The 22,103-nt window shown below is 50.9% G+C and overlaps 2 protein-coding genes across 2 annotated transcripts in view; both read right to left on the reverse strand.

Annotated features, from left to right (window-relative positions):
• The window catches only part of AATF (apoptosis antagonizing transcription factor), a 122,052-nt gene extending 115,924 nt beyond the window's left edge, over positions 1-6,128 (reverse strand). The window contains exons 1-4 of the mRNA XM_053569642.1: positions 5,790-6,128; positions 4,637-4,828; positions 1,469-1,918; positions 888-1,025 (exon numbers count right to left, since the gene is read on the reverse strand). Coding sequence (XP_053425617.1) covers positions 888-1,025; positions 1,469-1,918; positions 4,637-4,828; positions 5,790-5,880 — 871 coding nt within the window. The 5' untranslated portion in view covers positions 5,881-6,128. The remainder of the gene's footprint in view (positions 1-887; positions 1,026-1,468; positions 1,919-4,636; positions 4,829-5,789) is intronic.
• Positions 6,129-10,674: 4,546 nt separating this feature from the next.
• Positions 10,675-18,270, reverse strand: LHX1 (LIM homeobox 1). The gene is made up of 6 exons (XM_053570383.1): positions 17,731-18,270; positions 16,692-17,015; positions 14,598-14,824; positions 14,224-14,501; positions 12,815-12,980; positions 10,675-12,488 (listed from the first exon to the last, which is right to left on the reverse strand). The coding sequence occupies exons 2-6, from the start codon at positions 16,859-16,861 to the stop codon at positions 12,109-12,111; spliced, it is 1,221 nt and encodes a 406-aa protein (XP_053426358.1). The 5' UTR covers positions 16,862-17,015; positions 17,731-18,270; the 3' UTR covers positions 10,675-12,108.
• Positions 18,271-22,103: the final 3,833 nt, after the last annotated feature.

The following is a 22,103-nucleotide window of genomic DNA, read 5'->3' on the forward strand; positions in this document are numbered from 1 at the left end:
CACTATGCACTCATCCCAAACCTCCTCTGCCCCAGTCCTTCAGTGCAACTGGGCATACAGGCAAGCAGCACACAGGAGGTGGTGCAAAAGGAACATTACTAGATCACAAGGAAGAAAAGCTAGAGTTTTGTCTCTGCCATACATGAACAAACTCTGTAACTCTGGGCAAGTTACTGTGGGCTTCACTTCTCTCACCTATAACATGAGAGCTTTGGGAAATCAAATACTCTCTAAATTCCTTTTCTCTTCTAGAATTCTCTGGCTTGTAGTCAGCAATTCTCTTCCAAAACTTGTTCCTCCTTCTATGCCACCCCAAGAAAGATACAAAAGATCATTTTAACATGTTGTTCTAAAAACTTCCCAAAGGCAGGCATCTTTTAAGCACATGATAAAACTAACTTCATTCTTTCCCTTTGTCTATACCAGTGGATTTTCAAGTATGTTCCCTGAGCTTTAAAGAAGTTAACTCAGGGCGGCGCCTGTGGCTCAGTGAGTAGGGCGCCGGCCCCATATGCCAAGAGTGGTGGGTTCAAACCCAGCCCCGGCCAAACTGCAACAACAACAACAAAAAAAAAAAAATAGCCGGGTGTTGTGGCGGGCACCTGCAGTCCCAGCTGCTCGGGAGGCTGAGGCAAGAGAATCACATAAGCCCAAGAGCTGGAGGTTGCTGTGAGCCCTGTGACGCCACGGCACTTTACCGAGGGCAGTAAAGTGAGACTCTGTCTCTATGAAAAAATAAAAAAAAAAAAAGAAGTTAGAAAGTTACACAGAAGGAGTAAGGAAAAGACAAATAGATGTGGCTCAAGCACCCAAACCATTTCAGTCAAACCTGTCTTCATTTGACAAAAGTAGTTCTAAGTATCCCAATAGGGAATAAGTATTCTTACTATTTTTTAGGGCACTGGCAAATTCTGGGCCACCTCTGTCCTTGAAAACTGGGAAAACATCTGGTTGAGGAAGTTGATTGATGGTCAAGAGAGCTTTCTGTAGTTTGATCCTTCCTTCCAAGAGCTGGTCCCATAGTGCTGAGAAAGAAAAGAGAATCCCGTCCCTCAATTATAGTCTTTCAGGGGTGAGGAGTTGGGGAGAGACAGGCAACTATACTAGTCTCTAAGCACCACAGCTTTATCAGGTGTATGCCATGGAAACACTCTGTTATAGGAAATAATTCAGTATCTCTGAAGCAAACATTTGCCACAGGAGAGTGGGAGTACTAAAACCTAGGGAGAGGAGAAAATACTCTTAAGTCTTTCAGAGTTGCAGGAGGTACTAGAGCAGAACCAGCTAAGCAGCTCAGTGCGGAAATGGCTGGCTATGCATAGAGGAACAGGGCTTTTGGCCAGTAGGTAAGTGGGGCATGTCACAAACTAATTGGAAGGACACAGGAGAGATAGAACAGCCAAAAACAAAAAGTAGACCAAATGCAGACACTCTGAAAAACAGACAGTCAGCAAAGTCATATACAAACCTATCTGGTTCTTCACAGCTCTCCCTTTCTCCACTTCCTCAGAAACTTTGACACTGGAGAAGGTCATCACCACACCATCGTCTTCACTGTTCCTGTCTCCTCCGACTTTGTCTTCCTCGCTCTCACCCTCCATATATTCCTCACTTTCCCCTTCGTCCATGCCACTCTCCTCCTCTTTGTCTTCCTCGTCCTCATCTTCCTCCTCTTCACTGCTCCCGAGGTCATCCATTCCCTCAGCAAATTTCTCAAAGTCACTGATGCTCTGGACACTGAAGCCTGGTGTTTTTGCAGAGTGGCTTTTGCTCTGCTTCCTCCAGGCCAGATCACTCTCCCCATCATGACCACTCTCCTGTTCCTCAGCAGCACTCGGGTCATCCTCATCAAATTCCTCCAAACCCAGTCCCTCTGAATCTCCATCTTCTGACCCTTCCTCATCAGCTATTTCCTTCTCTGAACAAAAAGGGAGGGAAGAAAGAGAAAAATGGGTGTCACCTGGAGGAAAATACCAGGCCATTATCTTTCAACTAAAGCATTATCCCACCTCTCAGGGGGAAAACATGTATTATTGTATTCAGTTCAATTCAACAAATGTTTATTGCACATCTACTGTCTCTGAAATGCTAAGGAAGAAGCAAAGATGAATAGAACATGGATGCTACCACAATGAAAGGTTATAATGGGAAAGACAGACTCATAAAAACTACAATTCAGAAGGGGAGAGCAGAGAGAGAAAGGAGGAGGGAGGGGTGCGGAAAGGAAGAGCAAAGAGAGGAAGGGGGGGCTTGGTGTGTGCCACACCTTTTGGAGGCAAGACACAATTGTAAGAGGGACTTTAACAAATGCAATCAGTATAACCTGGTTTCTTGTATCCTCAATGAATCCTCAAAAATAAAAAAACTACAATTCAAGGAAGAATTAAAAGTGCTTAGACAAAATTTCTCCCTCTTGTTGGTTACTGAATTTCAATAACCCAGAGGAGAGAAATATTTTAACTATGGAGCAAGTGAATTTAAACAAGACTACATATAAGGAAAAGGCAGCATTTGGTCTAGACTTTGAAAAGTTAAGATTTGAACTGGTGTTTGGGAATTACTAGTCTCCCAAACCTGCATCTTAAAAAAAGCACACTATCGGCGGCGCCTGTGGCTCAGTCGGTAAGGCGCCGGCCCCATATACCGAGGGTGGCGGGTTCAAACCCGGCCCCGGCTGAACTGCAAACCAAAAAATAGCTGGGCGTTGTGGCGGGCACCTGTAGTCCCAGCTACTCGGGAGGCTGAGGCAAGAGAATCGCTTAAGCCCAGGAGTTAGAGGTTGCTGTGAGCTGTGTGATGCCAGGGCACTCTACCGAGGGCCATAAAGTGAGACTCTGTCTCTACAAAAAAAAAATAAAAGCACACTATCTTTGTCACAATCATGCACCCTATTTACTAAATATTTATTAAGCACTCATTATAAGCCAGACTAAGGAAAGACAAATATAATAGAATTTAACGCCCACAGGGAGTCCATAGTCTGGTACAAGTGGTAAATATACATACCAAAGATTATATTATTGTCCTTAGTATACAGAGAGAAGGAACCACCTAATTCTCTGGGAAAGGTGAAGGATGGCTTCATGCAGAGGAGCCATTTATAATATTACTTATGAAACATAAGGAACAGCTCATCAGGCAAAGGGGAAGAAAAACAGCAAACAGCACTGGAATGCAGAATGAACAAGGAAATGAGCCTAGACTCTAGAGCAGTGGTTCTCAACCTGTGGGTCGTGACCCACAGGAACTGTATTAAAGGGCCACGGCATTAGGAAGATTGAGAACCACTGCTCTAGAGAGTTGCTCAGGAACAAATCAGAAAGGGTTCCATCTTCCATAAGGTGTTTAAATTTGACCCTATAATAGAATGCTAGTTAAGGCTCCCAGTTTTACTTATGCTTAGGATATCACTTGGTACTTAGAGGTTTTTACTATTTATTCAACTTATTCCATAGTAGACTATAAAAGCTCCATATATTGCAAGCATGATTATTAGATACAGGCATCAGGTGCCAGTAACTTTTTTTAGTAATATAACGATTTTATGAAAACATGATGAGTCTTCAGTATTTCTTTAAAGAGGTATACATAAATTTAAGACAGATAAAACTGTCAAAATATAAATATAAAAAGTTAACAGAAATAATCCATTCAATTACTAAATATATGCCATTTTCAGATTAAGAAACATTCACATATAATAATTAGACTGTAGACCTTGGAGGCAAGATTGCTTTAATCCTGGCTCTTCCACTTACTAGCTATATAACCTTGAGCAAGCCCCTCAATTTCCTTAACTGTAAAATGGGAATAAGTAATAGCAACCTTTTGGGAGGATTAAATGAGATGATACATATAATGACAATGGTGGTAACATTTTTTGAGGACTTACTGTATCCCAGGCTCTCAGAACTTAAAATTATAGCACTAAATACAGTGTCTGATACATGGTAAGAGAGCAATAATATTACTGTATTTGTCTCATGATTGGTTCCTTTATCAGTCTCCAGGCAAAGAATATGAAATGGTTTATCAGGAACTCCCAGAACTACATCAAGGACTAAATCACCTTTATCTGTGGATTCTAAACCTGACACTCCGACCTCGCTAAAGGAAAATAAATGGCATCCTTGCAATAATCACCATATTTAGCCCCATCTTCCAGCCTAAGAAACTTACAATTTTTTAAAAATATAAGCTCACATCCTCCTAACTCTCTTGCAGGGAAGAGGGAAAGATTATGTTATTTTCACAATGGCAAAAAATAAGTGTCACAAATTATAATTTGTAATTCAATCCAAAGCCTGAAAAACTGAAGGAAAAGGGTCAAAATTCAAGAGTAGCATGCTCACGAGACACACTGCTTTTTCCAATATGCAATGCCTTCTCTTTCACTCCATTTTATGGTACACATAAGTATAGCAACTTAATCATTCTTGGCTTTAGATTCCTTAAGAAGTGAAATGAAATAACCTCTATGCCCCTTCATAGGGTATAGAATACCAAATCAATGGCCTCTCTTAATAGGTAGGGGCACACAAACTAGTCTTGAAGATAACATTCAGAAAAAAAAAAAATAGATTTTAATCCTAAAAAGTTAGGTAGGAAAGAGTTGCATGCAAATATGTCTACTTACCAGACAAATCTGGCAGTGTTTGCTCCCAATGGTCTGCCCTCCAAGCTTTTCTAGAAGTGATCTTGCCAGAATACCTTTCGTCTGTGTCCAAGAGGGAGGCTGAGGCCAGTTTTCTAATACTACCCACTGCCAGGAAATCACCTTTCTCTTCTTCCCCTTCATCAAACCTGTCAATCACTCTGGCAGCAGTGGCTGTATGGAGGGGGAAAAGCAATCAAAATCTCCAAGTTAGAAGGAACTTTAATGGGAACTCTGTTCAACCCTTTCAACTCATACTTGAATGCCCTCTACCAAATCCCACCAACTTCCAGGAATGGGAAACTCATTACCTTCCAAAGTAGAACACTGTCTTATTGCTGTTCTGAAACAGAAAGCTGACTCCCAACATCTACTAGTAGGATATATAATCCTATGCCTTGGATCATATAAAACTAGTCTAATTCCTCTTCATATGTGATAGTCACTCCAATAGAAATCCGCCATCATGTTCTGTCTCAACCCTCAGGGAGTTTTCCTCACTTATCCTGGTTAAACAGTTCCTTCAACCGATATTCCTAAGACACAGTTCAGCATTCACATTTATCCCTCCTTCCTCACACTTCTCTGATTCAAGCAGGATTACTCCCAGCTAGACTTCAAACACCAGCTTACAGAACAGCGGTCCCAGTCGTCAGCCCTGAGCAAGTGTCTTGAGCTTTAAAGAGGGCTGAAATCACCAGAGAATCTTACTTCTTCCTTCATTCTCCAAGTTAGTTCTTAGGGGTAATCAAAGTTAAAAACACAAAGTTAACAGGTCTTTCTCCTCCATTCTAAGGGAACACCAGTAAGGATATCCTGAAAGACAACTTCCAACTTGCTACCAGACTCTTTAGCTCCCTCGAACAGCCCTCGACCAAGTTAACACGAAGACCAACTCCGCCAAGTGTTCCACCCACCTACCCGAGCACCAAAGTTGGAATGCCCGTCAAAAAGACGCCGAAGCCCTTTTCCAAGCCCAGGGTCAACCCTCGCGGTAGGCAATTTTTCTCTGCGCAAGGGGAAACACAGCAGACTAAGCCGCCTGGCCGGGCAGCCGGCCCTTCACACGCCGCCCCCGGGACCCACCAGACCTGGCCCACACTTCCGCACGTGGCCGGCCCCAGTCAGGCCTTACCCTCCTCCGGGTCCGCCTCAGGATCCGCCTCGCGCGGTCGTGGGTTCAACAACTGTTCCAACTGCAGAGCCAGGGGCTGCGGCCCCGCCATCGTCGCCAGGTCTCAGTCCAGGCGGCGTACGTCAATGTGCTACTTAAACCACAGCCCACACGCTGGCGCCCTTCCGGGTCCACTAGCCCCCAGACTCTAATCCTCCACACAGCCGGGGACCTGGCGGAGACCGGCGTTCAGCTCCGGGCCGGCAACTTCCGGGAGGCGCGCGCCGGCGGAGGCGGGGCCTGCGCGTCACCACGGGCGTTGCTAGGATGAAGGCGGAAGCGCGCAGAAAGCGTAAGGGACGACAAGTTGAGTGTGCGCGTGCGCGGGAGTGGAGGGGCGTTCTGGGATGTGCGGGAGCGCGCGGGAGCACGTGATCGCCTCTGGCGCAGGGAGGTGATTGCGATGCGCTCGGCCGGTGTGCCTTTGCACAAACTATGCCACAAGATTTGTGCGAGATTCTTTTAGGAATACAGCGGAATATAGCCGTGGCCCATGATGGCTAGTTTGGGAAAGAAGGAATAAAGAGGAAGCTTTCCGAAGTGCAGGTGCACACTCGGGAACTGGGACTCAAAACAGGTTTTGAATTTCACAAATTAGAAGGATCTGGGGCCGGACACGTGCCCCTTACTACTCCTCCCCCGCCATCCCTCGCTCTTCTGCCGCCAGGATTTAGGAAACCCAGGACAGGGATATGCATATGTAAGTGGCGACGGACTGCTGGCGTCTTTATTGATACGAATACTTAGGAATCGCTATGGCTGTGCATAAATAAAGACCATTTCTGTAGCTTCTCCAAGTAGCCTTGCCTGAGCAGGGAAAAGGAGGTGGGGTGGGGATTACTCTACTGCATTGATATCTTTGCTGTTCAGAGATGAAGGCATACTCAGAGACATCTGAAACTGGTACACAAGTGCAGAAAAACTACGGTCTACTGTAAAAGACTTAATAGGATGAATTTAATTGCACACAAGCACATGGAAAGACACAATCCCTTCACATTCTTTTTCCTTCATCAAGCATTCCCTGACTGCCCACTACGTGGCAGGCACTACTAAATAAAATACAAGGTTAGTTAGACTCTGTCCCCATGGGGGAGAGGGGCTGACAAACAAGTAAACAGAAACTACAATAGAGGATGGTAAGTGAGAGTACAACGTGTCTATCCTTCCAGTATCTACTAGAGGTCACCTGTAGAGACCCAGAACCCCCTAAACTGAAACTGCTTCGAACGAATTTAGAGAAAAGACATTAGTGGTTCAATGTGGCAGTGCCCCTTCTTGTACATAGCTCAAACCAGTTGGACCCCCACAGCTGAACAACTAGGGAACCATCAGCTTCCCAGTGTCTCCCAGGAAGCCAAGGGAAGAGAAGATCCCTGACTTTCACAATCTTTATATGCCCCCCAGGGCAAGAGCAATGAGAGGACACCACTTTAGTGTGGCCTGTCCTTTGTTCCATGTGGCTCTTGAAGAATAACAACAAGGGTTGCAGAGGGAAAGCAGAATCTCTCTTAGGGCAAACCCTCTCAGATGTGGAAGGATAAAAATGCTTGGCTAGCTAAGGGACTCAGGTGAGGAAAACTACTTTTTATCATCAGTAAGAGAACTCAGGTTAGGAGAACAGGTTTTTGTTTTTGTTTTTGAACATGTCCTCTATAATTGCAGTTTTGTACCTGCATCTAGGCATCCAATGCAAAAGTTCACTCCTTAGGCCTAGGCAAGGTGCCATTGCCCTTGGCTCCAAAGGATGAAATTTTTCTCCCACCCCACATATAGGAAACTGCCTCCTCCAATCCTCTTCCCCTGCTATTTGGGTACTACCTTAGAAACCTGGTCTTCCAGGTAAAGAAGAGAGAAAAGGGAAAGGGAGACTACCTCTAAGAAAAGGAGGTGCATGGGCGGGGCCTGTGGCTCAGTGAGCAGGGCGCTGGCCCCATATACCAAGGGTGGTGGGTTCAAACCCGGCCCCGGCTGAACTGCAACCAAAAAATAGCTGGGCATTGTGGCGGGCGCCTGTAGTCCCAGCTACTCGGGAGGCTGAGGCAGGAGAATCGCCTAGGCCCAGGAGTTGGAGGTTGCTGTGAGCTGTGTGACGCCACGGCACTCTACGGAGGGTGATAAAGTGAAACTCTGTCTCTACAAAAAAAAAAAGAAAAGAAAAGGGAGGTGCAGAGACTACCTCTAAGCTGTCATGCAAACAGGACACTGCTGGCCAATTTGGAGGCTATGCCTGGCAAACAGCAGAAAATGGCAGTAGACCTGTTTACCTATTCTCCCTCCTTGTCCTGTTCCCTGCTGAATCGGGAGGTTATTTTAGCAAGGAATTGCAGTAGCAACCCTACTGTTCTCATAAATCCCAGGGCCCCCAAAATAATTCCCCCTGTTTTCTTATCCTATACTGGAAGTAAGAAGAAGACTACAGAAATGGGAGAAAGAAGAAAGAATTCTAAGACTTAAGATGCAACTGAGAGAAGTTTAGGTACAGGAGAGGAGAGCAAACTCTCAAATGCTCTCTGCCACCTGCCCTTCTAGTTTCTTAAGGTGGTAAGGGAGGGAGTTCTTGATGGGGTTAGGGACGGAGATGGAGGATGGACTCTGGGAGGGGACATTTCAAAGACTATAGCTATCTAGAAGAAATCTCAACCTGCAACTGCTTTAGAGATGAGAGCAGATGAGATGAGCAGGGAGATGAGGATAAAAGTGAGCAGTCCCCCAACAGAATGGTCCTCTATCCAGGGAAGGATAGAGAAGCTCTGAGTTCACAACTATCTGCCTGCCACCTTCGGGCTCCAAGGTGGCAGACAGGCAGCTATAGGAATACCAGTGGATGGGGAGGAGTGACTTTAGGCCTCCCCTCCTGGGTTGTTCCAGGCAACTGTCTGTTCACTTGACCAGGAGTTTCAACAGTTTAAGAAAACCAGCTTTGATCTGCCTCTCTTCTCTGACATCATCAACCCCTAGGTCCCAGACGCCTGGCAGTGCCTGTCCTGGCTTTCCATGCATTTTTATTTCCCCTCCATGTTTTGCCCCAAAGCAGCCTCTCTGCTTTGGCCAGTCCAGGGAAGTTGGATGGGTGAGCTTGGGCTCCTTCGCCAGAGCAGATGGTGGCTCCCCACTGCTGGAACCCTGAGGGCAAGTGGAGGGAGACTCAGAGGTGGCAGCTTTAAGATGGCCGCAGGGAGAAAGAAGCCAGGCTGCAAGCCAGCCCGAAAGGAGGCTGCCCTCCTGGCCAGCAAGAGGAGTCCGCTGTGGCGCTGTCCTCCAGCCCGCGCGTCTCTCTCGGGAGCTCCTTATAGGGACGGTACCACGCTTCCCCGCACCTCAGGGCAAAAACGGCTTTGATGGGGAGAACAACTGTCCCTGACTTTCCCAGACCTCCTTCTCCCTGGCCTTCAGCTCCAAATTTGACAGTAGTGCTTTGCCACCTGTTTGTGCGTTCGCTAGGATTCAGAATACCGTGAGGAGGGGAAAGATGTGTGCCCAACTCTAAAACACTTCTTTATCAAACACCCATTCCACAGTAAAGCTGCTAAATAATTGAGCAGCCTTGATGGGAAAATGCAGCTTCCCAATGAGTATAGTTCAGTTAAATGAATGTCTTCAAAGGAGGGTAGAGGATAGTGGCTATGATGAATAAGTTAGCTATGATTTAATGTTTATAAATGCTAAAGGGGCAAAAACTAGCCAATACAGTTATTGCATATAAAGCAGATAAAGAAATGTGCTGCATGCAGAGGCTAGGAGTTTCAAAAGTCTCCCTTGTATTTCATAAATTTTTATTTCTGAAAGAACACTGCCAGATTCCTCCCTGATAGTTCGCCCCCCATTAGATAAGCCATCATATGGATGCAGTGAAATATTGCTTATTTTTAAAGCCTTCTCTGCAGGGAAGATAAACTTGGCTGTATCTTAACAAAATATAAAAACAGCACTGGAAATTACATACCATTTAATGTAAAACCTTTGATTTTTTAAATAAGGAAATAAATAATCTAGACCAAAATCTAGGTGCTATGGAAAAAAATCCTGGAGCTCAAATAGTATCTCATATTAACACACACATACACCCACATATGAGTATTTCATAGTAGATAAAATAGTCACATTTTGCCAAGTCTAATGAAGGCTTGGAAGAGACTGAACTACTTTTCAGAACCTATTGGCAACTCCCAATTGAAATTTGATTTCTATATTAGTTATTTTTGTTCATCTTTCAGAGAAACTTTAATATGTATCTCGTGCTAGACAAAATAGTTTTCCCTCTAGGGAACTTCAAAAGTAACAAATACTATAAAAAAAAATTTCATATCAGTTCTGTGAAAGGGATTAAAGTATTTCATTTCTAACTGTACTGACATTCATTTTACATTATCTTTCAAACCACCAAATTAGAAAGCAGGATTATCTATGGGGAATGAATTGAAACTGAAAAGGACCACCTCTAACTGTATATTTACAAGTATCTGATATTCACAAGCCTGGTTTTGCACATGCAAGATGGGGAGAGAAAGCGTCTTTGGAATTCATGCCTACTCACAGACTGGGACCACTTCTTTTTAGCCATGGATTTGATTTCTATTTCAAATTCTGTATTAACTTATCAGCAAACATCTCTTCAGCTGTATCAGTTAAATCCACAGAATGCAAATCTGTAGTTAATAACAGCAGGAAGCCATGGAGAGAAGCTTGGCTGGCATTAGCAAGGGGGTTCAGACACAGTCAAGGCAAAAACAGATATATTACCCCAATCCTGCCTCTCTTCCTTCTGGCTTCTGAGGGGCCCATTCTACTCCCCAGCAGGGCTCCTCTTTAGTTGTTGAAAACATCAAATAACACACTAATTATCTAAACATCAGATTTTTCTATTTTTATTAAAAACTCACAAATTTATTCAACATGTTTTCTTTCATACAGTGAATGGTCTAATATGCACTGGAGGTCACACAAGCTTAGGTTTATTAGAACAATAAAAGACATATGAGAAATTTAATATATAAAGAAAAAAGTAGCAGCTGTTGACTGCATATTTGACCATAAAATTTAAATATTTCGGACTTTTATTTTAAAGACACAAAAATAAAACCTGTGTGGGTCTATATAAGTCATATTAACAATTTCATGACTGTTCAACAGGACTAAAAATTAGCAAAGATGGTTTTTTTTTAAACCTTGTAACACTTTTTTTTTTTTTTAACACTTTCTCAGGTTGCTGGTGCCAGGCACCTTTACAGTATTTGTGCTATAATTATTCTATTTGGCAACTGTCTGAATATCATGTTTTCTCTTTGCCTCATGTAAACAACATCTTTTTACATACTAGCACAGTGAGCCTGCAAATCTGTCAGAACATCTATAGGAAAAGAAAAGGAACGATTTTGGTTGATTGCTCAAAACGTTTTTGTTTTTGAACAAGAGGTTTCAAAACAGGATATATTAGTAAACTGAACCGAACTCCTGAATTTAACATTATACGTAAACAGTTGACTGTTTTTAGTTCAATAGTCTTTTTCTTTAACTTTCTGTGTGTGAAAGTAGAATACTTTTCTTTGTACAGCTGATGTTCAAGTCATTTTTATTGAGAATGTCCGTGTGTATATGTGTGTGTACAGTTTTGTGAAGGTAGAAGAGTTGATACTGAGGGCTTTACATTTAGAATTTTGCAATTTTGGCAAAACCAAAAATCAAAAACCCAGATAGACAAAAAATATATATATATAGTCCCACCTGATGGCACAGCAGGTCGGCGTTTCTGAAGCTATAAGTTTGTTCTCCCAGTTACTGAGCTCTGAGACAACACTAGTAAGGGGGGCCCCAGGGCTAGGGGTTCCCGCTTGGCCCTGGAACGCCCCAGGCCGCTTCACCGCCCTCATCCGGCTGCACTCACTGCCTTCCTCCCCAGGGCTCCAGGCACCACCACGGGCTGTGAGCGGCCTGCGGCTACCAGAGTCGTCTTTTAGCTGACACCAGGCGGATAGGCCCGCGTGGTCTGTCCACCGTTCCGGGTCCAGGTGCGAGGTGGGGAGAGGTCTGTGTTTCCCTTGGGGAGCCCCAGTTCTGCACCTTGCCAGCCAGCGCGCGGATTCCAGTCCCACCTCGAGGCGGATTTGGATCTGGATCCCATTTTGTGTCCCCCTTTCCCATCCGGTCTCCCCAGACGGAGAAAGGTTCCCAAGGCTGGAGTAAGGGGGGAGGGGCTTGCTTTTTTTTCTTTTTTCTATTTTTCTTAAATAAAGGTTCATTTCTGTACAACCACGAACTCCGCGCACTCAGTGAGACCCCGCTACCACACCGCCGCTTCGCTCATTTCGGGGGGATGGGACAGGTGATTCCCGTAGCTCGTCCCGCCATTGACGGACAGTGACGAGAAGGGCGCGCTGGGCCCGAAGACCTCAGCTGACATGGAGTGCAGCGGCCCGGGTAGGCTGGGCTCGGGACTGGGAGAGTCCACGGGGGGATGCGCCAGGATGTCGGTGAACCGCTGCGCCTCGCTCGAAGGGTGGTGGCCCGGCAGCGGGTGCTCCAGGCCCCCGAGGGGCGTCCCGGACGGCCCGGACGATGGCACGAAGGGTATGTCCACTGGCGTCTGGGCCTGGGAGGACGGAGGTCCTTGCGGGAAGAAGTCGTAATTGCCCCCGGGGCCGTAGTACTCGCTCTGGTAATCTGCGGAGCGGCGGGGAAGAGGATGTCAGGCGGCACAGAAAGGACGGGAAAGCGCGCGATGTGGAGCGGGCTGGGGAGGACAGCGCGGGGCCGCAGTGGTCCTGGGAGCCGGGGAAGGCTTGGCGCAAACCCCGGAGTTGCTCCTTACCTGCCCTCCTCCCCATTTGGGGTCGGGAATTCTGCCCTCCGTCTCACTTCCTCCCTCTGCTTTCCTCCCAGTCTCTCCATTTCTTTATAGAAAGCGAGGAGTGCCTCTCGCGCAGCCACCCGCTTCCAGCGAAGCCAACCCAACCTGGCCGCGCCCCGCCACTCGGCCGCATACCCACCTCCGTAGAAGGAGAAGGGGCCGTTAGGGATGAGCTCTCCCGGCTCCAGGCGGTCGACCAGCGGCCGCATCCGGCGCGGACTGCGGAAGAAGGCGTGGCGCCGGGCGCCCAGCGCGCTCAACTGCTTCATCCTCCGTTCCTTGGAGCGCCGGTTCTGGAACCAGACCTGCAGTACCCACGACGCGGCGTGAGCCCTCGGAGACTTCACCCCCGCCCCCGGTGTCTAGTCTCTCTCCCCTCCAACGCCCAGCTCTCCAATTCGGGCTTGTATGTGTGCGCGCGCGTGGGTATGGCAGTGGTGGTGGTGTCTCTGAGTAGGACCACGCAGGGCGGACCCTGAGCCAATAGGGAACGGAATTCCAACAGAGGGGCCTGGACAGGCCACCTTGTCCGACGTGAGGCAGTCGGGGTACAGCCGTGTTTTTTTTTCTAACAGACATTATCCCAGTTACAGCTTCCGGGGGTGGGCTGCACACAAGATAGACGCTAAACCTCTTCAAAATAGTGTTAGACACATACTGAGCTCCTATTTCACTGTCCCTTGTAGTGAAGCTCTCCCCTCTCCCATAATGACAGTGACAGAGACACAGAAACAGTTTACACCAAAACCCACAATCCCCTTTTCACACCCACACACAATCTCACATTGCCAAATGTACTTATCCACAGCCTCTTCCAGATAGTGACACAGACACAACCGCCCATGTATGCACACAGTTTCACACAGCCTCCCCCAGAGGGCTGCCTGCACACGTGTGCTCTGGCACACTAAGCCTCTCAGGTACATCTACGTACAACCATGCACAGCCTCCAGGCACTGTGCACAGGACACCTAGCAGTAAGCCAAAGACCCAGGCTGGCTGGCGGGAAACACAAGTGGTCTCACTTCCTCCCAGTGCCCTCCCTCCCCATCCTAGGTTCAGGGTGAACAGACCACTGGTGGACACCTCCGTTTTAATCCAAGACCCCCATCGCTCTTTGGAGGTGAAGTCCCTGATCTAGGACTAACTAGAGCAAGAAATTCACGAAGTTGGCGTTGTGCAGAAGCCAGAGGAAGTGACTGACTCTCTCTAGACACAGAAGCCTCACCCATGCAGAAAAAGGGGTCTCAACTCTGGCCATAGTGTTCACCAGTGCCCCTCCTCCGGTGTCATGCTGAGCACCCTCCCCTCCCCCACCACTGCCACTATCGCGACCATTAGCCTGAGAAGAAGAGGGATTTCTTGATGCTCCAGGCATCCCAAGAGGTTATAAAGATCCAGCAGGGTCGGTGTGTGTGTGAGCATCCCCACCCCAACACACACAACCTTGCTTCTCTCCTCGACTCTGGGCTCTCTCCGGCTCACCCTGGATGCCTAGAGTGGTGGTGTGTGCCTCTGGGGGACGGGGTGGCTCGCCAGGGGTCTGACCTGAATGACTCGCATGTTGAGGCCGGTCTCCTGCGCCAGCTGCTCCCGGATATGGCGCGTGGGCTTGGGCGTAGCAGCGAAGGCGGCCTTCAGCGTCTCCAGCTGCTTGGCTTTGATGGTGGTGCGCGGTCCTCGCCGCTTGGCACCCAAGTTCTGGTCGTCATTCTCGTTACTGCCCCCTTCCTTGTCCGACACGTTGGCGCTCTCCGAGTCCTTGGCGTCGTCCTGTGACGGGTCTTGGGAATCCGGAGACAAACTGGGGTCACTTCCCGTGGTGGCTGAGAATAGGGAAGGGAGAGGTGAGCAGGGGTCTTGGCGACCTCCCCTCCCCCGAGATATGCCTACCCCTAGTGATCCGGGAATTGGGGCCTCACCCGAGTGGAGGCTATTCTCTTTGGCGACACTGCTGTTACTTAGGTAATCCTCTTTGCAGACGAACTTGTTCTCGTCGATGATGTAGAGCTCCTCGCCCGTGGAGAGTTGCTTGTTACACATCATACAGGTGAAGCAGTTCAGGTGAAATACTTTGCTTCGCGCTCTCCTCACCAGGTCGCTGGGAGAGATGCCCTGGGCACAGCCTGCGCATTTGGTACCGAAACACCTGCGGGGGTGTGAGGGGACGGGTTGGCAAGGAGCAGGGGTAGACAGGAGCCAGCAGAAAGATGGCAGCGGGAGAAAGGTTAGAAGCAAAAGTGGAAGAAGAGAGGTGAAGGGGGAAGGAAGAGGGGAAGAGAAAGAAAGAGAGCACGCCAAAACGAGAAGCAGAAGGCGGATTAAACCGGTGAGGGGGCAAGAGGAGAGAGCGCGGGACAGCAGTGAAAGGTCAGGGAGGAGAGACACGCGATTAGAAGGAGGAGTCCAATCTGCCTCCTAACCCTAGTAGCCTCATGACCCAGCGTTAAACCAGAGAAAAGAACGGTAGGCGAAGAACGCGACCAGGCGGCGACCCGAAAGGGGAGACCAGGACACTTATTTTCTAATTAGGTTCAGAGAAGTTAGATTCGAATTAGAGCTCCGTATAAACGCCTTCGGAGCGTGGCTCTTCTCTCCTAGCGTCTCCTTTTACTGCAAAAGGAGCCGCGCACCCGCTAGGGTTTGGCGAAGTCCGGTCAGCCGCTGTCGCTGTGCCGCCGCCACGTTCATGTCCAAAGCTTGGCAGGTTGGCGCAAGCGGGTGAGCCTGGTGGGGCTGAGCCCACCCTAGGCGCCCTGCCGCGCTTTGCTGAAGCCAGGGCTTGAGACCTACTGGCAGAGGGGACAGCCCGCTGCCCTCCAGCTATGATCCATTCATTGCCCAGGAAACCCCGTGCATCCTGCCGAGGCTCAGAAGCTCAGCCCGCGCTTACTCCTGGCATTACAAGGGTGCACAGACCTTTCTTTGCTCCGCGGTTCCCCCAAACCGAGCCACCCATCCTGGAGCATTAGAGACTCTGAGCAAAGCGGCCTGGGTGGTTTCAATCCCTCCTCCTACTCTCCTGTTTCCCAGTTTGTTCTAACACCACAAACTCTGAGAAAAACAGAGGCCAAGTCAGCCGAGTAAACTGGAAGATTTCAAACCAGTTATGGGGGAAAAACCATCTGCATTTGTGTCTGTTCTTTTCTATTCACTTGGGCGTTTGTGTGGATGAGGTGGCACAATAGTGCGTTTAAGAGACTATAACTAAAATGCTAAACGGAGGGAATAGGAAGAAGCGCCCAGCTCCTACAAGCCAGATCTAGGCTTTTCCCTGGTTTTCAGCAAGGAGGTGGGATCCGTGGCTGGCAGTGTGAGAGGAGCCCACATATCAGAGTCAGAGGCGGCTTTAGGGCCAGGTCGAACCCACTCGTCTACCTCTGGTAGCAGGGGAAGCACGAAAAAACTCTCAGGCTGTGCAGTGGTTTGCCCCGGTCTAGGCTTAGAGACCAGTCCGGGTTTCGTGAAGACCCCGTGCGCAGTACTGGCCTTGCGGCCGAGCTCTTTCCTACCGCTGCTACGACAGATGGCCAGGATACTCCGCGCAAAAGGCTCCGGGTTCCCGCCAAGACCTCTCAAAGTCAAAAAAGGCAGTGGCAGGGAGTGAACCCAGGCATCTCAGCTCAGCCTGGAGGGCGAGCGACCCGGGAGGCCCATAGAATGTAGATGCTGCAGAGCTTGGCTCCGGAAAGACCACACAGTCCAGGCTACAATGCCCGATGCTGCCCTTTCTCCTCCAAGCTTGAAGCGGCTTCTAGGCCAAGGCGTGCTCAGACGCTTTCTTCCCAGACACGTGCCGCCAAAAACAGACCTACAGTTTCCAGGACACAAGCAGGGCCGCATACGCAGCGCCCAGCGCGCCAGCTGGCGAAGAGGCAGGCGCTTGCAGGACTTGGCTGCCCTCTCCAGAGGCAGCTCCTAACTCGGCTGCTGGGCCCAGCTGACCTCTGATCCAAAGCTGGCCAGGAAGGGCTCTCGGGGAGGGAGCAGCAGAGGCGTGGGAGGTTAGTACTCACCGGAAGAAGTCGTTCTTGCAGTAGAGTTTGCCTTCCCGGGAGAAGCACTTCTCCGTCAGGTTGCATTTACATTCACAACACTGGACGCACTTGACGTGCCAGGCCCTGTCCAGCACGTTCAAGAGAAAGCGGTCCAGGATGGGCCTTTTGCAGCCGGCACAGTGCACCATGGTCTTTGGTTTGGTCTGGTCTGGTGAGGCCCGGAGAGGGGGAAGGAGGGGCAAAGTTGAGCCGAGAAGACGACTCCTGAAGATGACCGGCAGGAGCTCCCCAGCCCCAGCACCTCCAAAAAGAGGAGACACACTCGGCCCTGTAAGCCAAAACCTGCACCAGGAAATCAAAAGGGGGAAAGAAGGCTGATGGGGAACAGGGGGCGCCTCCGCGAAGTGTGCAGCCGGGGAGTCCCAGGGCTCCGGAGCGGAGCAGCACCGCCTCAACTCCCGGGGCGAGGAAAAGGAGTCTCAAGAGGGCGAAAATGCGACCCTTCTGCCCAGAGCCCGCGTAGGAGTGAAGGTCACCGAGAACCGCAGCGGGAATGGAAATAAATAAATAAAACGGAGACGGAGGAGACAACGACTCGGCGAGCTCCGGTTGCCGGGAAAGCGCTACGGAGTTCTCTCCGGCTTGAGGTAGAGCTGTCAGAAGTCAAAGTGCATCTGCTTTTGTGGTACGAGGGCGAGTGTGTGCGTGCCAGGCTGCCCACTACTGAGATTCCCCCCCTCTTAAAAAAAAAAAAAAGAAAGAAAGAAAGAAAAGGGAAGAACAAAAAGGGTAGCGAAGCTTTGGATCCTAAACTGCCGGCATCGCGCAGTGGGTCAGGATGCTCCCCGCGCCAGCGCCGGGCTTGGGGGCGGGGGCGGGGACAGGCCAGGAGGGAGGGAAGAAAGGGAGGGTAGAAGGAAGATCTTGTTGACTGCTGTTGTTGCTTAGGTTTCCCCCCTTTTGGAGAGGTGTTTGTGTCAATCGAAAACAGGGGGAAAACTCTGGGAGGACGCAGCCAGGCGCACTCGCTCACTCCCCACCGCCCCAGCCCAGTCACCTCGGCCGGTGGCCTGCCTGGCGGCCTCCGTGTCCTCAGGGCGGCCCTCCCTGCGCCTGGGCTCCTTCGGGGAGGCAATGCAGGCTGGCTCCTCACCGCGCCTGGCCGTGCATCGTGGCTCCAGTCATAACTCGCGGCTGGCTGGGCGCGCAGCCCCGCATCGCTCGGCCCACGCTCCGCTGCCTAGGTTAACGCACAGTCGCTCGACTTTCTTGCCTTTTCCTTTTGCTCCTCTTTTTTCGTTGTAGTGGAAAACCTGGGTTTTCTTTCTAGCCTCCTTCCTTTTTTTTTCTTTTGTAGCGGGAGGAGTCGGGCAAGAGGGGGGCAGCTTGGAGAGCTTTTTAAAAATGTCCTGATGTAGCGGCTACAGTAGGCCGGCGGCTGGAACAGCTCCGCGCTGACCGCCGCTGTCGCCGCCCGGGCCGCAGCTCCTTGCTGGCTCTCCCCGAGCGCGCGTCCCTCGGTCACTGGTCTCCTGGCCCAGTCCACCGCCCCGGCGCGTCTCTCCCCAGCTCCGGCGGCTCAGTCACTGCTCCTGGCTGTTGGCTGAGCTCTGGAAGCCCCCTCGCCTTAATGCAGCGCCCGCCGACGTCACGGCGGCCTGTGACCAATCAGCGCCTCGCGGTCCCTCTGTAAACCATTCTGCATCCCCTGGCCCGGGAGAGTGCGGGGAGACCGCGTTTAGAAGATCAGTGACGGCGGCACCCGCGGCCCAGCGTGGCGCGGGCCGCCAGGCAGCTCGGTGCCCGGGCCCCCTTCTGCTCCGGTAAGGCGATGTTTTTGGTGGGAGGGACTGAGAGAGGGCGGGAATAGGCTCAAGCGGACGCTACAGTTCTGAAGGAGTGGGGTAGTTAATCCAAGAGCGATCCTTGGTGGAGGTTGGGGTGCTCTTGGGTCTGGGATCCCAGGCGGCCCCCCTGCGCTGCTTGGCTTTCCATTTCAGGAGGTGTTGGCATTTCCCTGACCCCCTTGCTTTCTTGACCTGGAAGTTTGTCTCCGGTACAGCGCGGGTTTTTGGAGGGGGAGGAGGTGCTTGGCAGCAGGATCGCTCTGGTCGAGTCTCTCTTTCTGTGTCTCCTCCCCCAATCCATCCAAAGCCCACAGGGTCCGGGTCTCTGGGCGATCTGGGTGTCTGTCTCCCGCAGCGCGCTAGGAAAGTTGACTGGGGCGGTTTCCTGATGGGGGCGGGGAGACCGGAGGCGCCGCACTGGGGAGAGGGAAAGGAATGGGTGGGGAGTTGCAACCCTGGCGAGAAGTAGTGAGAAAACTGTGAAAGGGGGACACCTTTTACATACAAAAACAAACGACTAGGCGGGAAGCCGCGGGGCTCCTGGGGCGGCTGGAGGGTAGTGGTGGTGACGGTAGGAAGAGGGGGGGAGCGAAGGGGGTGCCAAGGCGCCACGAAGAGGCTGCAGTAGATTCGGGTGTGCAGTGCACAGGCACAGTGTGCTCAGCTTCCAGTCTTCTCCTTTGCCAGGCTTCAGGCTGGTACCAGCGTTCCCAGACAACACAGACCATACCCTCGATAGTTCTCTCTTCAGCAAGCCCATTAACTCCCTAATTCCTCTCTGGGTATGAACTCCGGACCACCACTCGCTTGGAAGGATTTCTCTAGACTTGGTGGTCGATCCCGGTCTTGAGCGCCTCAGCCTCCAAGAGTTTCTCTAGTTCCTTGGAGCACTCAAGTCAAACTTCAAATTGTTGCAGCCACATCATTTCTAGGCTTAACCGAGATTCTCCTAAATGACAGTTCCACTCTTGTTCCCCATTTTTGTTTTTTGGGGGAGGGAGTAACAGAAAGGCGCATGTGGCCCTCCTATGGAAGGAAATGAGGGTGGGCGGCCAGCTAGAGGTAGCTGGTACTTTTAAAATTGGCTTTTGGACCTCATCCGCGACGCAGGAGTCAGAATTTCCACGCAGGGCCCGGAGGCTGAGTTGGAGGAAGTGCTGGCGGAGAGGCAGTTGCAATTAACCTGGGCTGGCAGGGAATCCGATTCTGGAAATGGAGTACCCTCTTCAGACGAACTGGGAAGTCGCTACAGAGAACTGAATGGCGGGCAGTCTGTGGCATTTTTGGGATTTAGCGCTCTACCAACGTCCCTTTCCTGACTCTACACGCACTGCCCAGCAACCCCGACGCCCTCCTTGCAGACAGCGTCACCTTTTCATTGGAAACCGAGGTGCCCCGAAGTGCGAATCTTTGGTAGTCCCCCATGCCTTAACCTGTGGGCGTCCTCTGCACATACAACCTGGGTTTAAGCGCCTTGTTGTGGGCGAGGGCACCTCAGGGGACTGGTTAGTTCGCGTGCAGCAACCCCTTCCACCCACCGGTGCCTCTCGGCTGGGGCTCAGGGCAGGGCTAGGGACTGGGTGCAGAAGGCGATTCTCCGATCTAGCTGGCGAACTCGGCGGGCTTGGACTCTACTTTGCGCTCCTCCTGCTGATCCAACGCTTCCTGGAGCAAGCCCGTATACGGTACCCGGTCTGGTACCCCAGTAGGCGCTAAGAGCCGCGGAGGCTGGAATCCTTACTTTCTCCACCTGGACCCCGGGGCGCCTCCCAGCTCGCTGCGGAAGGGGCACGTCCAGCCAAGCGGTCCTCGCGCTCTTCCTACGCCAGCTGTCCCGGTTCTCCCCGCTAGCGCCCTTGGCTCAACCGCCCCTTTCTGGAATCTATAGCGGCCCCAGTCCCGGGTGGCTCGCCTCCGCCCCCGCCCCAGCTGGGCTCCTTCTCATGCAAAGCAGAGGGGTCACGATGGGGTGGAGGACGGTCGGCGGGACCTGCCAGGCGACAGCTGGACCTGGCTGCCAGCCCGTCCCGAAACTAAGGCCCACCGCCTTTATCTGTTGGGTTGGAGGAGGTTGCTCCATCCTTTTGGGAATGCAGGGAACTTGAGACCTAGATATGGGAAAAAGGGGGCGCCTCCCTGCAGACACAAACGGACCAGCGCAGTAGGGGAGCTGGGGGCGAGTACAGAACACTGGCCCTAGGGCTTCAGCTTTACTTGTCCCGATGTCCAGATGGTAAACAGTAAACAAGTCTGCGGGAGCCCACCCTGCGTCTACAGAGGCGCCCAGAGCGCAAGGCAAGTGCACCTCTTGGCTCCTGATTCTAGGTTTAAAGTCCAGCTTTAACTCATCCACGGTGACAGCACACTAGACTAATGTTGTTTTTCGTTTTCGTTGAGCTTTTATTTTAAAATGTTATCAATCGCAGAGACACAGAGAGAAAACCTGACCCAGCTTTCTAATTTCACTTCCGAAGACGCTCAGCTCAGTCCTGCATTTAAACCAATGCCGGTTCACCCATGAGCATCAGCCTGCCCTCCTACCCTCACCGACACAGCGGCATCCCCAAGTACACAGGCACCTTCCTACACAACGTTCTACAAGTTACACAGACCCACAGCCACTTACATTGCCCTGGACGTGTAAATTCTGGAGGCAGTGCCTCGAGGGTCATTCTCACAGCAGGCCTATGGCTCAGTGGCAGAATCCTTTCCACTCCAGGGCCCGCCACCCCCACCCCCCCGAAAAGGCCCCAGACAGCGAGGATGTGACTTTCATAGTGCAGGTTTCTCTTCTCTGAAGCTCCTTGAAGATCAGCCTGAGAGGAGGGAGCCTATCTGGGAACTGGGGGCCTAGAGGGTTCTGTCAACCCTCCACAGCGGCCTGACAGTTTGGGGATCTGAAGGCACTCCTCCCGTGCCCCCTTTCCTCCTGCAGCTTCTTTGATCCTGAGCCCCACCTTCCCTCCTTCCCACTATGGAAGAGTGGATCATGCGCTGGCTGGCCAGGACGGAGCCTGCCCAGTCACCCAGTCACTGCGGCTGCTATTGATCCTGAGAGTGGCGGCTACTGAGGTGGCTTCCCTCCTCTCCCATCAAGCTTCTGTCCAACCCATGGCCCCAAGAAAAGAGCCATTAGGTTACAAAAGGAGGTACCTGGGGTACAGCTGGCTCTAGGTGGTCGCTCTGTGCTGAGCTGGAGGAGTAGGCGCAGGCAGCCACGCCCGCCCAGGAGGAGAGAGGAAGGAGCTGGTTAGAGCATCCCTGGACCCTGCTCATCCTGGAGGCTGCTCAAAATCCGCACAGACCGGGTGAGGCTGCGGTAATGCGATGCAGGGGAACTGTTTGGCTGGGGTCTCTTGGATATGATCGCCAACCTCTCCGCCCACCCTCCCTTTCCCCTCTCATTCTCTCCTAATTCAGGTTGCCTTAATTTCACCCATCACTCTCTTGTGAGAATGATTTACTGTGGTCATTACTTTACAGGGTGTATAACTATTGCCCCTGAACCGCATAGGAAGGGGAAGAGGGGGGGAGAGGAGGATTGGTATTATCTCTATTTTCCGAGGCAAGGACCCCAAGTTAG

The sequence above is a fragment of the Nycticebus coucang genome, chromosome 18 (assembly GCF_027406575.1).
Source record: "Nycticebus coucang isolate mNycCou1 chromosome 18, mNycCou1.pri, whole genome shotgun sequence".
Classification (NCBI taxonomy): domain Eukaryota; kingdom Metazoa; phylum Chordata; class Mammalia; order Primates; family Lorisidae; genus Nycticebus; species Nycticebus coucang.

Excerpts from the sequence above, each read along its gene's own strand:
- LHX1 (XM_053570383.1), bottom strand. The coding sequence starts at position 16,861 with ATGGTGCACTGTGCCGGCTGCAAAAGGCCCATCCTGGACCGCTTTCTC. Across the intron at positions 14,825-16,691 it reads TGCAAGAACGACTTCTTCCG|GTGTTTCGGTACCAAATGCG; the intron begins GTGAGTACTAAC and ends ACACCCCCGCAG. Across the intron at positions 12,489-12,814 it reads CCCCTTCTCCTTCTACGGAG|ATTACCAGAGCGAGTACTAC; the intron begins GTGGGTATGCGG and ends GCCGCTCCGCAG.